Source organism: Acinonyx jubatus, chromosome D3 (genome assembly GCF_027475565.1).
Source record: "Acinonyx jubatus isolate Ajub_Pintada_27869175 chromosome D3, VMU_Ajub_asm_v1.0, whole genome shotgun sequence".
Lineage (NCBI taxonomy): Eukaryota > Metazoa > Chordata > Mammalia > Carnivora > Felidae > Acinonyx > Acinonyx jubatus.
This window is the reverse complement of record NC_069392.1, coordinates 15,804,992-15,821,533: the sequence shown is the minus strand read 5'-3', so window position 1 is coordinate 15,821,533 and position 16,542 is coordinate 15,804,992. Positions and strand designations below refer to the sequence as shown.

General features: G+C 44.8%; 1 protein-coding gene across 20 annotated transcripts in view; it reads left to right on the top strand.

Moving 5' to 3' along the window:
* Positions 1–16,542, top strand: part of CIT (citron rho-interacting serine/threonine kinase) — a 166,409-nt gene that overhangs the window by 88,866 nt on the left and 61,001 nt on the right. For 15 of the 20 annotated variants that reach the window (XM_053206540.1, XM_027043924.2, XM_027043921.2 and 12 more), the window contains 6 exons: positions 6–131; positions 3,495–3,590; positions 8,468–8,584; positions 9,575–9,684; positions 10,690–10,864; positions 14,771–14,968. In XM_053206540.1, coding sequence (XP_053062515.1) covers positions 6–131; positions 3,495–3,590; positions 8,468–8,584; positions 9,575–9,684; positions 10,690–10,864; positions 14,771–14,968 — 822 coding nt within the window. The remainder of the gene's footprint in view (positions 1–5; positions 132–3,494; positions 3,591–8,467; positions 8,585–9,574; positions 9,685–10,689; positions 10,865–14,770; positions 14,969–16,542) is intronic. The other 5 variants (XM_027043931.2, XM_053206551.1, XM_053206545.1 and 2 more) reach the window with 1 other exon arrangement.

Sequence of the window (16,542 nt, the reverse complement as noted above, 5' to 3'; positions counted from 1 at the left end):
TACAGGAACGCCGCCATTCTCTGGAGAACAAGGTAAAGAGGCTAGAGACCATGGAGCGTAGAGAAAACAGACTGAAGGATGACATCCAGACAAAATCCCAACAGATCCAGCAGATGGCTGATAAAATTCTGGTGAGCAGGAACAAAAGCTGAAAAGTTAAAAGACCAACAGGTTAGAGGTTGCAGAGGGAAGGGGGTGAAAAGAAGAACGGCCTGCCGTCAACAGGGGAGGTATCTCCGAGTAGGCGAATGGAGAGAAGTGGTTTCAGTGTCTGCCACATTCCTAGGATAGCACGAATAACGAAATGTCGGATGTTTCAGCACCGGTAACAGATCCGTAATTATTACTTTTCTGCTCTGTTTGCTACTGCCTGACATTTTAAAAACACGAACGCGCATCCTCTGTCATTTCCGTTAAACGTTTTTACGGGAGCATTTACGTACCACCATCAGCAGAGTTTTGTATGGCTGTTAACTTTGCGAGGCCAACTTAAAAAAAAAAAACAAAAAACAGCAGGGATTTAGACCTTTAAGACCAAAGCCCAGATTTTTGCTTTTGGAGAAGAAAGAAATTAGTCACGCAGGGTTGTTTTTCTCAGAGTAGTATTTGTCATAGATCCGTGTTCACCCACTCACTCTCTCTGCCACATTCTGTTATTAGGATTGTTCCCCGCCCCCCTCCTTAATTTCCTTAGATGTAGCAGGTCTTTTTTTAGGTTTGTAAATCATCATGATTCTGTTTTCGGCTCTGGTGACCAGATTAACTTCATCAAGGAAGCCTGGCTCTGGGAGTACTTGCAGATGTGTTGAAGTTTTGTCCTAGGCAGGTGAACTTTTTGAAAGGACTGTCCTTGGATCTCAGTCCCCAAGCCAGGAATGTGTGCCCCGTTTGGGAGTCTTAGTGATGACATGGAGTCTGTTCATGGTCCCTTCCCCCTGCCCCTAGGGGACCCTCTGGGGTGGGTGACTGTTCCTTTCTGCCATAAGGAGGCGAGGCGGTGAGCAGGGCCCTGCACCTCTCTCTGTCATCTCTGCATCACTTCTGGGAATTGAGTCACCTGCAGCCAAATGAACTCAAGAATGGCCAACTTACAGGCCTGCCCTTAATACCAAAACTACCTCCCAAGCCCTTCAAAACTTTGCCTGTCTATGTTTGCATATGTGCACGAAGATATGGATGCTCTTGAGCAAACAGGTGAAAGAGAGATTGGTTAAATTGTTTTGCTTTGACACACAGTCTTCGTATATACGTCTGCACACAGAGGCAAATGTGACCGTTAGTCTGCCCTTTCTGTTCTCTTGTTCCCTCATCAGAGTTTCTCTTGGCGATTGTCAAGTGTGTGAATTTTATCGTGAGTAAAATTAGATCCCACCAAGATCCCACCACTCTATCCCTTGCTTGGTGCAAACAAAGTGGTTAAGTCTCTTGTGGTTGCAAAGTGTTTCTCTGTTTAATGGCGATGTGTTCATTCATTCATTCAACAAATATTTAATGAGCTTCTACTATGTGCCAAGCACTGTTCTAGGAGCTGGAAATGTAGCAGTGAACAACAGTGTTTGCATAGCAGGACCAAAGAGTCTGATCTTATACATATAAGCAAAGTTAACATTTTAAAAAAATGACAACAACAACAAAAAATGCCAAACCACCAAGAAATCAGATTTAGGATATCTACTTTTCCAAAGATTCACTTGCAATTAAAATGTAGGAGCATAGACTTCTCTGGACTTTTGGATTCTGTGTTGTAAACTCCCATCCATACGTAGATCAGAAACTGGGTGTTAAAAGTTCTCAGGTTCAAGTATCTGAGCATTTGACCTATTTTTAGATTCTGCTTTCCGTTCCTGTGCTGTCTTAGGAGGACTGAAACTAAGAAAAGATGATTATCAAGTGATTCCTAACATAAAGAAAGAGCAAAACAGATTTCTTTGTTCAAGGGTATCTTGCCACCTGCCCAAGCACCTTTGTGGTTGTGCCTTCATTTATCGGAAAGTGCCTGTTGCTCAAGAACCATGTGCTGACAGGCTGTGAAATATCCAGGACATGGGCAAAGGAGGTCCTTAATACTGTTATATAATGATGGTGCTTGGAAACAGATCCCCAAATGTCAATTGCTTTAAAATATTTGCTATTCTGATAAGACTTTTCACAACAGGTAATTGGGGTTCTCATGACAGCAAAATCTTTTGCTTAAATGGAAGAAGTCATTGCAGGAGATCCTTTAGTGCACATAAAGCCCTTAAAGTATGTTTTTATTAATTAAGATCCTGTTTACATTCAACTTCTCAAGATCACATCTGTTGCATTGCAATAGATGTTGTGCACCTGCTCTTAAAATTGAACACTTTACTGGCCCCCGAAGCAAAGTCAGTGCTGTAGACTTTAGAATTTCAAAAGCTTAATCAGTAACATTTTATGTGCATGTGAATCTGAAAGTATTTTTTCCCCATTTTATGGGCACATCCTGTATAATTTCCTCATTCTTCAGAATGCTCATAATTACTTCCACTTCAAGGAAAAATTTCAAAACAATGTGAAGAGATGAAAACTTGGAGTGATAACTTTTGATATTAGTAATTAACTAATGGGTCCAGATTCACAAGAATTAATGTAGATGCAGATTATCTGCAGTTTACAGAGTGTTTCAGTGGATTGAATGCCACCTTTTGTAAGAATCAGTTTATGATACATTAGCAAGTGAATTGGTATAATTTTCAAATGAATTACAATTTTGTTTAAAAGCAGAAATCTTAGAATGAAGGGAACATGGAATCCAAACTATTTATATTCCTCCAAATTCTCTTCCCGTCTTTAATATATATGCATACATATTTACGTCATTATTATCAGTGTATTTTATGTTCTGTTTCCATTAGCTCTGTATCCTATAAACCTGATATGATGTGAATGTCCCCAGACAGTCACATTCTCCACATGCCAGTTAAAAAAAAGAAAAAAAATCATTCCAACTTCCAAGTGTTTGAACTGTAACAGTTTTCTTCACAGCTAGGGCTCTTGAGCAGTCACGTTGATAATCAGGAAAATATAAAATATTTTTTCTCATAAAAACGCAATTTGGAAGTTAAAAGAAATTAAAGATACTTTTCTCATTTAAGGGACAGTGAAAATGGCCTGAGGCTCAAGACAGTGGTCAGGGGCTTTGTGCTGCACTAAACTCTCAAATGTTGCCTTGTGACTGTCATTTCTCTGTGCACAGGTGAAGAGCTGCCTTTGTTTGTCTGACCTGTCACACGACAGAGTTCTGATCCCAGCCCACCAGCTATGTGTGTATGTGTGTGATTACTTGGACCTGGAAAACCCAGGGCCAAGGATGGGTGGTGGTTTCCTTCCCAAGAGCCTTAGGGCTAGTAACGAAGGAACACGTGCCTGTTGCTTGTGGTACCGGTGCCAGAGTCATGTTTCCTGTGAATGTCTACACACATGAGCTATGTCTTCCCCTTTGCACACCTGACCGCCTGTTCTTTTGTGTCCAGGAGCTGGAGGAGAAGCACCGTGAGGCCCAGGTCTCAGCCCAGCACCTAGAGGTGCACCTGAAACAGAAAGAACAGCACTACGAAGAAAAGATTAAAGTAAAGACACTTTCTGATCTCCCCCAGCATTCTTCCTATGGCACGACATAGCTTCCTGGGCACTTTGGGTCACTTCTTGCTAGACTAGAGGACTGTTTGGGGTGAATGCTGTCCTCAGGCCATGGTGGGTGGTTTCGGGGTGTTACCCATGTGGGGGTCTTGATATGCAATGTTCAAAAACAATGTTTTAAAAAATTTTGTTATTAGTCTCAGTTCTGTCTTTAACATATTTTCACCCCACTATCATTTGGTCCATGATAATTTAGATTTAGCCACAGACTCACCATCTTTGCTTTTAATTTCCTTCCTGCATCTCAGACCTGATCCTTTTCCTTTTAAGTATATCCCAGATGACTTTCTTGAGTGAAGACCTGCTGGTGACAAGTTCTCTGTTCTGTGTGTCTGAAAGAATCTTTGTATCATCCTCATTCTTGAAAGGTGTTTTGACTGGGGACAGAATTCTGCGTTGGCAGTGATTTCTTAGCACATCCTTTGAAAATAACATTCCATCGACTTTTGGCTTCTATTATTGCTAATGAGAAGTCAGCTGTCAGTCTAACTGTTGCTTGCTTTGAAAGTGTTGATCTTTTTTCTTTGGCTGGTTTTAAAATTTTGCTCTGTCTTTTGTTTTCTAAAGTTTTTAGTGTGATGCATCTAAATGCAGATTTATTATTTATCTTGCTTGAGATAAACAGGACTTTTAAATATATTGGTATCTTTTAAATTTAACAAAATTTTTTTAATGTTTAGTTTTGAGAGAGACAGAGGCAGAGTGCAAGTGGCGGAGGGACAGAAAGAGACAGGGAGACACAGAATCTGAAGCAGGCTCCAGGCGTTGAGCTGTCAGCACAGAGCCGGACCCAGGGCTTGAACACATGAACCGTGAGATCATGACCCGAGCCGAAGTTGGATGCTTAACTGACTGAGCCACCCAGGTGCCCCTATCTTTTATCAATTCTGGAAAATCATTGGTCACTATATCTCCCATATTGTCTCTTCTCCTTCCTTCTTCCTTTTTGAGAATTTGAGTAGGCATCACTTCTAACTTTTTTCATATTTTCCATTTCTTTCTCTTTTGGTGCACATTGTGGGTAAGTTCTGGCTGATTTTCTAGTTTACTAATTCTTACCTGTCAAATCTGCTGTTAAACCTACCAGTGAGTTTTAAATTTCAGTTACTGTATTTTTGGTTTCTAAACATTTTATTTGGCTCTTTTGCAAGTTTACTAGATTATTTAAGACAATAATTTTCTATTCCCTACATTCATTTTAAAGCTTGTCTTCTGTTTCTTTAAACACATTAGCATAGTTTTTTATGTTCTTTATCTGATAATTCCAATATCTGTTCTGTCTGAAGGTCTGTTTCTGCTCCACTGTTTTTCTTCGTTGTTTCTCATGGTGCCTGTCTTCTTGTGTGCTTGGTCAGCTGCTCATTTTCCTTCGAAAATTATTAATGAGAATTCTTTGAGACTTTGGATGCAGATGTGTGCCCCCTTTGGGAGTGGTTCTGGGCTCAGATTTCTCTATCTTCTTATTCTTTGAAGCTATTAAAAATGAAGCTCAAGTTTATTTGGTTCAGCAAATGCCTCAAGTTAAAAACAGCTTGTGTCCTTCTTAACTCTCCAGGTTTCTGCTTTCACTTAGGATTTTAGTATCTAGTTTCTTACTCTCTTGCCAACTTTGGGGAAAATGTTTTCTGTATTTTATCTAGTATTTTAAATCATTTTCCATAGAAGAGCTGTTAAATTCAGTTATTATTTCAATTATTGAAATTATTATTTCAATTCAATTATTATTAATTCACTGATCAGAAAAAACGCGAGCTTATCTGTTTCCTTTTAAAAGCACATCACATTTTCATTATGTTTTTGGACAAAGTCTTTAACTCAGTTTTTGTGTTCCTGAGAATCAGACATTGGTCATTACATCTCAAATATTGCCTCTTCTGCTTCCAAATCAGACAATTAAAGGAGGCTTTTAATTTTTTGATGATCCTGTTATTGATTCGGTTGGTCTTTTCTGTTCCTTTTTTTGGAGAACCAAACATGTACATGCCCACGCAGTATCAGCATCATCACCACCCTGGTCATCCCCCTGCCCCCCCTTTTTTTTGTTTTTGGTTTTTTTTTTTTACCCCTGGTGTTACTTTTGGTTATTTTTAATTAAAAAAAAAAAATACAGAGGGGTGCCTGGGTAGCTTAGTCGGTTAAGCATCCGACTTCGGCTCAGGTCATGAACTCGTGGTCTGTGAGTTTGAGCCTTGCGTCAGGCTCTGTGCTGACAGTCAGAGCTTGGAGTCTGCTTCCGATTCTGTGTCTCCCCCTCTATCTGCCCCTCCTCTGCTCATGCTCTGTCTCTCTCCCTCTCAAAAATAAACAAACATTAAAAAAAATTTTTTTTAATACAGAAAATTAACCCAGAAGTAACCTCAATGTGTTGTAGTATGACCCCCTACTCAGTGTATTTTAAACTTTATATACCAGTCCTTTTGGTTTGCTTTCTTACAGGCTTCCTAACTTTTACCTTTGGAATAAACCAACTTCCAGAAAATTGTGAGAATGTAGTCCACTAACACCTGTGCACGATGAAAATAACCATTCTTAAAATTCATTCTGGGGCCGCCTGGGTGGCTCAGTCGGTTAAGTGTCTGACTCTTGATATTGGCTCAGGTCATGATCTCACGGTTTGTGGGTTCGAGCCCCACATCGGGCTCTGTGCTAAATGTGGAGTCTGCTTGAGATTCTCTCTCTCTCTCTTTCTCTCAACTCTCTCTGTCCCACCCCGGCCTGCACATGCACACGTTCTCGCCCTCTCAAATAAATACACGTAAAAAAAATTAATTCTGTAATTTGGGTGAGTATATTGACCTTCCTGTCCAAAAGCCATGTTCTGTCTTAAATTGCTATAAATATCTACAGTGGTTCTCCTATTTCAAGTTCCTTGCTTACCCCCTTCCCCCCCATGCATCTTTCCTCTTGTTCCTTCTGCCAGTTTAACCCTATCAGAGCCGAGGTGCGTGAGTTCTTGATCGAGGCCTGTTCCTCTATACCTCTCATTGGTATCCATCACGGTGCAGAGTTGAGGTTTTATTCTGAGCAGAGTCATCCTGCAAATGTGCTTCGTTGCTTTAGCACCTGATAACCAGGAGCATACCTGGTCCAGATACTGTGTGGTCTCCACAGCCTTCTAGATGGGAAGAACTTTGTTTGATGGATCCTGGGGAATGTTATGGAAAGACTTGTTTTCTTCTGTCTTCCCTACTGGTAATCTTTATGAAACCATTTCTTTTTAGCCTGCTCTGCTTTGTGCTTCCTGTTTCCAGCCTCTCTAAGGCCATTTTAGTCATAATTCTGATCATACCCTAGATTCTGTCCTTTTCTTGTTCGTAATTTTAGAATCACACCCCGCCATCCTAGAGAACGGGCCACTTATCCTGTTGAGCTGCTCCCCTCCTCCCTTGACCTGTCCTCCACCTTTTGTTCTTCTCCACAAACTCTCATTCTATTTTTTTCATCAGTCGGTTCTAGTTTAAAGCCCTCTTTGAAATCTGTTCTTTCCTTTCTGTATCATGCGAACCCCCTCCCTGCTGACTGGCTCTTTTTAGGGACGACATCCCATGAGCTACGAAGGTCCCTTCACAATAGACATTGTGGGAAAGGCCGATTTCAATCCCCTCTGTGACCCCAATTCTTTCAGCTTCTTCCCAATATCAGAAGCAGTTGGTGTCATTCAGAAAAGGCAGAGTGGATTCTCTGTGTTGAGAAATACAGGGCAGTGGTCAAAGGCTCGGGCAAGTTATGTGATGTCATCTTCCTTTTTCTTTCTTTCTCACTTGTTGTTTTGGCAACTGGTCGGGCTGTGTGTGCCTCGCGGAACATTAGATCAAGCTGGTAGATGGTGACACCATTACTGTTTTATTTTTTCCTCTTGGGAACAGTAGGTGCTTGCAGTGGCGTTCTCGGCCCTGAGAACACATGATTCCTCTTCCCCTGAGAAAAGGTTTCTCTTTCCAGTGCCTTCCCCCCCACCAACTCCCAGCTGGATCAGAGGAAAGAACGGAGGAAAGAGGCTTTTTTTTCCTCTCTCTCTTTTATGTTGTCTTTTCAAACTATTGACTCTCCACCTACTTTATCGGTGGGCAGAATCCTCCTGTCTGCGTCTCTTTCTGAACATCAGCCTTGGTCACATGGACGCCCTCGGCTTTCAGCTTTGTGTCCTTCCGTACACAGCCTTGGAGATATCTAGATTAAATCTGCACAGATTAAGAGCAGGCAGTGTTCTGAAAACTGGTGCATTGACTACGATAGAGTTGTCCTGAGGTAATATCTGCAGATTGTAAACTCTGGGGAGAGAGCTTTTTTCTCTCATTTTGGAGTCTCCTTTCACTGAGGATATACCTCTTTTGAGTCTTTTTGGCTGCTGATTTTATTTATTTTTTTGGTAATGTTTATTTATTTTTGAGAGAGAGAGACAGAGCACAAGCAGGGGAGGGGCAGAGAGAGAGGGAGACACAGAATCCAAAGCAGGTTCCAGGCTCTGAGCTGTCAGCACAGAGTCCCATGCGGGGCTCGAACCCACGAAGCGTGAGATCATGGCCTGAGCCAAAGTCGGGCTGTCAACTGACTGAGCCACCCAGGCACCCCTGGCTGCTGATTTTAAAATAAGTTCTTAGCTCAAGTCTGCTATTACTTGCCATTTGATGGTCATATCTGACTTCTTACCCTCATCCCAGCTCATAAGCAAACTCCCAGTCTCCCTCTTTGCCCCAGAACTTTCTTGGCCTCTTCATTCCTCCTCTTTCTTTTCCCGAGTGCCCCTGGTTAGTCTACCCTGTTCAACTTTGCTACTCAGGACACTGATTTCTTTTGTTTCTCATAGGTGTTGGACAACCAGATAAAGAAAGACCTGGCCGATAAAGAGACTCTGGAGAATCTGATGCAGAGACACGAAGAGGAGGCCCACGAGAAGGGCAAAATTCTCAGTGAACAGAAGGCGGTAGGTATAAGGAATCACAAAGCCAGTTTTCAAAGGAGGGTTTTTGAAACATGCCTGGAATCACACACACGCAAGGGGAGTCCGTTCCAGCTGATGAATTATTCTTCCTGCTTAATCCTGTGGAGTTCCTTGCCCACAGAAGGTTCTCTGCAGCTCCTTCCTCTCCTAAAAGCAGTAGGGGTGGTGGCTCAGGGTGGCCAATTTTGCCTTTCATACTCTTCTTGAAGCACTCACGCTGGTCTATGATTAGCGTTGTCCTTCACAAGACCACCTGACAAACCGCCCAGTGGCCCTAGGTCATCCTTAAGTGCCTCCTTCCTACACGCATTTGCTCCTTTCCTTCCTAACCCATGTAGGCGTGGGTTTTAGAAACCTTCCACTCCTCAGGTTCACCTGTGGTGCTTGTTAATCCACCTGCGACCTCAGACCCCACAGGGACTTGTCACATCAGAGTCTCTAAGGAAGGGTCCTGGGAAGTTGTATTTTTAACCAGCACCTTCCCCTCCTCCTCCCTGATTCTTATGATTTATTAAGTTGGCAAAACTTTGATGTAGAGCATCTAGGCAACGGTGGCCGGGTATGGAGGGATCGCTTAGAAAACGACAGCCCCATGGGTGATGAGAAACATGAGTTTGCAGGTTCAAGTTAGAGGCTCTGGCAGGCCCAGGGCCCATGCAGATGACACAGGGTTTAATGAGGCCTGCTTTTTCACAGAATGACATGTTCCTAAGTTGGTCCTTCTATGTGGTTTTAATGCAGGCGGCTTAGGTAGCGTGGGGATGTGTCATCTCTGTTGGAGAAAACTGAGTGCTATTGTCTGGGCAGTAAGACCTGTGACCCTCAGGGTACAGTCCAGTCACCTCCCTTGTTACCTCTGGTCAGATCGCCTACATTTCAGAGGAGCCTTTTACCCGGCCCCACAGCCTGAGTTAATCTCATTCTGGTAGAACTGTCTGTGTGTGAGGTTTCAAAGGCCGCCCTGTGTTTCAGATGATCAATGCTATGGATTCCAAGATCAGATCCCTGGAACAGAGGATTGTGGAACTCTCAGAAGCCAATAAACTTGCAGCAAACAGCAGTCTTTTTACCCAGAGGAACATGTAAGTATTCACATTCTACCTGCGTGCATGATTACACATTGGTCTTCTCTCCTGGGGCATAAACTTCATTCTTCTGTCTGATGAAGCCAGAGCAGATTTAATTACTTCTGTAGTTTGTCCCAGACCTGGTTATACTTGTATAACTTTGCCTTCTTTTACATGTCATTCTGCCATGCCCTTTCTTTGGAGCTGGGTTTTCTTAAATACTTCAAATTGCCATCAGATTACAGAGTGCTTTGCTCTCTCTAATGAGGGCTATTAATAGGTGGCTTTTGGAAAGCTGTGGTCTTTGTTCCCCAGACTTGCCTCCCATGATTAGCCTGGTTGGGCCATCCGTCCCGCTGGTAAGTCAGGCCCGGGGGCATGAGGTTTGTAAGGATTCCCCGTGTTCTAGGAGAACTTTGATTTTAATCTTCTCCCCCAAAGAATTAGCATCTCCAGGATTTTGTTCTCCCCTTAGATACGTCTCTTGAGAGATATAAAACATTCCCATTTTCACCTAAACCGGCTTAGTAGGCCACTTTTTGGTCTTTAAGTCATTCTAGTTTCTGATACTTGTGAGCAGTCTGGTGGGGAGGTGAGCAAATCCTGTGGACAAGCGGAAGGAGTACCTTCCTTCTCCTCATCGCCCTTTCTTCCCCAGGGCCTGCCTTCATGAGTTTTGGGGCAGTCTCGTACTCTAAAGCAGCCCCTTTCTGCTCCTAGACAGACTCAAAAAAAAAAAAAGTCTACCATAGGAGGGAAATGTTAGTGTCCCTTGCAGCCCCTGGGACCTTCCTGTAGCCAATAGATGAGGGCCTCTGAACAGTGAGGACCGAATGGGCCCCAGCCCCCCAAACTGGGCTCATGCACACGAGGCTGAGTCCAGACCAAGCTAACCTGGCAATGACCATCCATGCCCACTTACAGAGACGTGCTACTGTTTCTGTGTGCCCCTTCTGAGGGAACGTGCTCACCTCTAACAAGACTGTGATTTTGCTTGGCTCCTCCCACCACCCCCACCAGGAAGGCCCAGGAAGAGATGATTTCAGAACTCAGGCAGCAGAAGTTCTACCTGGAGACACAGGCAGGGAAACTGGAGGCCCAGAACCGAAAGCTGGAGGAGCAGCTGGAGAAAATCAGCCACCAAGACCACAGCGACAAGAACCGGCTGCTGGAGCTGGAGACGAGGCTGAGGGAGGTGAGAGCGAGGGGCCCTCCCCCAGGAGGATTCGCTGGGCGGTGGGGCTCCAAACCCAGCCAGGTGTCAAGTGTCAGTCAGTCAGTATATACACGAGAGGTGTCATGCGTCCCCGATCTGGGTTAGAGTCCCACTTGCACTTTGAGTTTTGTAACCTTGGGTAGCCTAGTTCTCTCTGCGCTTCAGGTCTCTCATCTGTCAGATGGCCATGGTAATGGATCTCCCCCTAGGGTCACATGAGGATGATGTAAATGGGTGTGTTTTTCAAACTGGAGCTGGGAGGGCAGAGTGATTCCTCCCTTATCCTGATTTAGCAAGGGTCACGAGGGTCACGTACTTGACTGAGTCCACGCTTGGGAGTTTAGCACTCGGGTACGCAGGGTGGCTTCATGGCAGTGGAGCGGTCTCCTAGTGACAGCGGAAGATGAAAAGACAAATCTAAATCTTAGGTTTGATGGAAGGTGGTTCACTTCAGAGATATAAGGAAGCTGGGAAACGTAGCCAAGTTTTGGGGAGGAAAATACAGCACATTTGGTTGTAGACACGTTGAGGGTGATTGAGGCTGTGAAGTTACACGTGGAACAGTACTCACTGTGTATTTGTTAAATGCCTTGCTATGTGCCAGCAGTGGTGATAAGACAAACCCCATCTCTGATCTTGGGGGCTGTCAGCTTGTAGGCAGGGTTGGCTGGTTGGACAGAGGAGTGCAGGAGAGGGGTCGTTGGGAGTAGGACATCCCAGCTGGGAGAGGAGACACAGTTCCCGGAGCCTCGTAGGTCTTGGGTAGTTGTGATGGAATTCTTCAAGGAGCAGATGGTCTCTCTTAAGGAAAAGGCTGTTAAGCAGACAGAGGTCTGAGGACTAACCTTGGGGAATACTCATGGGTTTTTTTTTGTACTGCAGTGTGAAAATGAGGCCAGTCCCCCAAAGGACAGGCAAAAAAAAATGCATTGTCTCGTGTTTTTCAAGGGTGGTCCAGGTGTACATGGGTCCTTTAGGATCATCTGGTGTGTCTTTTGAAATGCAGATTCCTGGGTCTCTTAGCTTTTTTTTGAATGAAATAGGATGTGGGGGGACAGGGGGAGCTGGGATTTGCATTTTTAGCAGTCTCCAGGTGATTCTTACACTTCCAGAATGGTGGTTCTGGGTTGTCCGGAAGCCTTGGATGGTGGTTTAAGTTTTATTATCCAGGCTATATTTTTACTGTTCAGTAAGTTTAACAACATTTCCCTGTGGTGTCAGCCTTAAGAGTGTGAGTGTAAATAACTCCGATTTCTTTGAGCGTGGGAACACTGGCTGTCTTGCCTTCCCTTTCCACAAATGTCTCTCTTACTGCGGCACCTGTCCTGCCTCTGTCGCTCATCTGGGCAATTAAAATGCCCCAGGAAAAACGAGTTGCTTTTTTCTTTTCCCTTGAATCTGCTTTTTTTTTTTTTTTTTCCTTTTGAATCGATCCAGCTAGCTCCCCCAAGGAAGGTGGGGGCAACCTAGAACATTTATAGGAGGCTCAGTGCTGTCACACCCCCTGGGAGTTCTGGAGCTTAGCTTTAAACATAACAAGGCTGGTCCACCTTCTCTGTGCTGCCTGCTGCTACTGAGTTTGGGGACAGAGGCCTCTCAGCCTCCAGTTTAATCCAACTTAGAGGGCCCTGGGCCTCCCCGACCCTGTGTGTGCAGTGTGAGGTCTTCCCTAGCGAAATGTGTGGAGTGGCGAAGGTGCAGGGCCCTGGTGGGGGGGCGGGGGTGGGGACTCCTCCTGTCTTTGCATGGCGTCCTGCTCACCCACCTCCACATGACTCGCTGTCACCTGCCTCCCTTGGTTCTGCCAAGTGGTCTCGGGGGAATGTTTCAGCCCGCCGGTGGAGTCACTGCCTGCTCTGACTGCTGGCATGTTAATAAGACAAACAGCAAGTAGCAGACTCTTGAGGCGGACTTCTGGGTTCGAAGCCAGCCCCGCCATTGCTGAGCTGTGTGACATTTGCTCAGCCACTTAGTGTGTCAGCGCCACAGCGTGCTCGTGTGTCAAGTGGAGGTGATAGTAAGCAGTGCCTCCCTCTCTGGGTTGTCACGGGATGAGATGAGCTAAAGGAGTGCCTGGCACCTTGCGGGTGAGCCCCGAGTTCAGTGCCATCAGGTCGCCGCCATCTTCACAAGCGGGAGAGCGCAGCCTTGGCTTCAGCTGCCGCTGACTGACTGACTAAGGGCTCCCAGATCTAGATCGCCAGCCCACACCTTTCTCGTGAGTCTCTGACCCACTGTCCCAGTAGAGGTTAGTTAGACACCTCCACCTGGATGTCTCCCTCGCTGCCCAAGTTCATCACATCAACACCGAATTTCTTACCTTTCTCCTCAGACTGGCTCTTCTCATGTTCCCTGGTGTTCTCTGGCATAGCAGTGGTCTCACTGCGCAGAGCACCTGCCCAGAAGCTCAGGTGTCACTGTCGATTCCCCTCTGTCCTGTGTCTCTTGCCCCACCTCAAATGCACCACAAAATCTTATTGGCTCTGTAGGCTTAATCTTTTATAAGTCTTCTTTTCATCCTTAAGGGACTTGGGTGTCACCTTTTCCAGGGACCCTTCTCTGGATAGAACATCTCCTTTGCGTCCCCCTGGCCTTCTTTGTCTAGATCATCACGTTGTGTACCTCTTGGAAGAACCAGTTAGGCAGTGAACTTTCTGAGGGCAGCAGACACCTCTTATTTGCTTGACGTCCCCAAAGTCTGACACAGGGTCTGGTCCCTAGGACAACCTTGTCAGTGTTTGTTAGGTCAGTAGATTAGGCCATGGTCTCCCACATCTTTATGCCTTTGGATGTCTTGGTTCCTCTGCTTGGAATTTTCTTTCCTGTTTGCTCATTTGGCTCCTGTAAATTCTTCAATAAGTACACTCAGAGTTACCTTCTTTATTCACCACTGTGTGCCCGCGACATCCCTACATATTCTGACCATTACACTTGACCACATATATGGTAATGGTTGGTTTTCATTTCTCCTCCAACTCAGAGGAAGAAACTGTCTTTCCTCTTCATATTCCTTTATGTGGAAGTTGCTGAGTAAACTCTTCTTGAATGAATGAAACATTGAGTCGATAGAAGGATAGATGGGCAGATGGAGGAAAGAATGATTAGCTCACAATGTGACCTAATGTGGGTTACCTAATGCGAACAAATCAGAGCAGGAATATTTAAAATAAACAGAATTCGATTCTGGTTGTTTCATTTTTATCCCAATTGTAAAGGTGTCCTTGTTACCAATATGGTGTTATTTATAGCCATTTACTTTTAAATGCTTTTTTTGTAATATTTTTTTTTAATTTTAGAGCATGAGTGGGGAAGAGGGGCAGGGGGGAGGGCGGGGAGAGAGAGAATGAGAGAGAGAGAGAGATTGGGAGGAAGGGAGAATCTCAAGCAGGCTCCATGCTCAGCGTGGAGCCCGACGCAGGGCTCTATCCCACAACCCTGGGATCATGACCTGAGCCAAAATTAGAAGTTGGGTGCTCAACTGACTGAGCCACCCAAGCACCCTTTAAGTGCTTTTCTACTTAGAGTATTTGTCATACTTTTCATTTGAGACTCTTGCCGTGTGCTTTTTCTTCTGAAGCCTGCCCAAGCCTTTGAATATTTGGAAGTAAGGGATGCTTCGTATAGACATTCTCTTACACGTTCTTACTTCTGGTCATTTTTGAGACTCCTGAAGTCAGGTCTATTTTATGACATTTTCTCCCTCTCAGTTGAGTGCTGAGAATTTGAATCCATGACCACATCAATCAACCAAGATGTAGGTTGAACGGCCAGTTGCGTCTCAGCTAGTTAGGGTCAGTCAGTTAGCTTGACTAGTCGGTTGCGTTCTCCGTAGTTCGGGTCAACTGACCGTGAGTGTGTGTGTGTCTCTCTCTCTGCCCCTCTCAGGTCAGTCTAGAGCACGAGGAGCAGAAACTGGAGCTGAAGCGTCAGCTCACAGAGCTGCAACTCTCCCTGCAAGAGCGTGAGTCCCAGCTGACGGCCCTGCAGGCGGCCCGGGCGGCCCTGGAGAGCCAGCTTCGCCAGGCCAAGACCGAGCTGGAGGAGACGACGGCGGAGGCAGAAGAAGAGATCCAGGCGCTCACGGTAGGTCTGGGGACGGGCACCTTCAGGCTCCTCCAGGCCTCAGCCAGCACGAGCATGGCGCTGAGGAGACCTGCTCCCTCATAGAAATCCCAAGAGAGAAAAAGCAATCCTTTAGAGATACGTAATGAGCAGAAAGCGGGCTTACGTAAGCTCCTCCCTCATGAGAATTGGTATACTGCATCAATTGGTTAACATCTGACCTTTTCTTAGTATCTTGAGAAGTTCCTCTTCTATTTGTATGTCTTCCCTCTTTTTAAAATAATCATCATTGTATTTAAAATTTTAGTTTGAGCCGAAGTCCATTTTCCTGGATCTTCTACTTAGGTTTCACTAATCGTTAAAAAAGAAAAATAATCTTCTACCTTATCGTAGTCTTTCTACCACATTTCTATTTTTGTATTGGTTAGCCTCATTTGTGTTACTTTTTTTTTTTTTAAAGCTGTACATTCTTCTTCAAGTCTTATGTACGCATCTCGTATGTTCTGGATGGAAAAGATTCTTCTGAATGAGAGTCTTTCTCTAAGAGGGACCTGGCCTCTCTGCTCATTGTGAGACACTAGTTTATTCAACTGAAGAGTGTGCTTAGGAAGTAGAACTTGAGGAGAAGGGAGGGTGACGCTGGATTTAGACCTTAGTTCTTTCTGGAAGTCTAAAAATAGGACGTTTTGGGTCAATTTCCCACAGTTGATCCTTCTCATGGGGGCTGACCCAGGCTGATAAAACTGACAAGAATCTTACATATAAAAGGCCAGCGTATCAACTTCCAGTGGAAAAAAGAACCACCGAGCTGCCTGGGATACTCCGGGTGGCTAATCTTCACATTTTTTCCCCTTTCAGAGAAGTCTTCTCAAAAACCTCATTTCTCCTGGAAGGGCCGCTTGGTGGACCTGGACTCGGCACAGAAAGCCGAAGGCGTTTAATGGCTAGTATCAGCCAAGCAAGTACATCGGTGGTAGTAACATAGTGTACTTGCCAAGTGGACAGGCACAGTCATGCCTGCTGGTCAGGGTACCCTCTTCCGTGGGCAGGGCACAATGCAGCTGATTGGGTTTTAGTGTTTTCTAAAATAAGGTAGCTCGGTGGGTACCTTATTCACTCTGATTCATCTTGGATGCTGTCCCCATTTCCATCAGCGAACATCTCAGCGTCTCTTAGAGTGGGGTTACTTCTACAGATGGCCATGCACATTTGTTGCTTATGATTTACCCTGTTTGAAAGTAATGTGTGTACTTCTTTTTCTTTTTCTTTTTAAAAACCGATCTCATCCTTAGAAGTTACCTTCTGTTGTTGGCTTTGGGGAGCCCATTATCTGAACCAGACTGGGAACGTGATCTGACAGTGCCAGGCTCCTTATAGACCCGTCTAGGACACGGGGGTTTCCCGGATCCTGGGGATACGGATTAACTCCTGCATAGGAAGTACGTGTGTGTCCCAGATTTTCCAGGACTTTCACCAAGTTCAGATATTGATTGCAACCTTAATTTCTATTGTCCCCATGAGAACACTCATTGTGTGATATGCCATGTGTCCTCAGTACTTGGTTTGGCGAAAAAAACAGTCACGATATCTTTTTA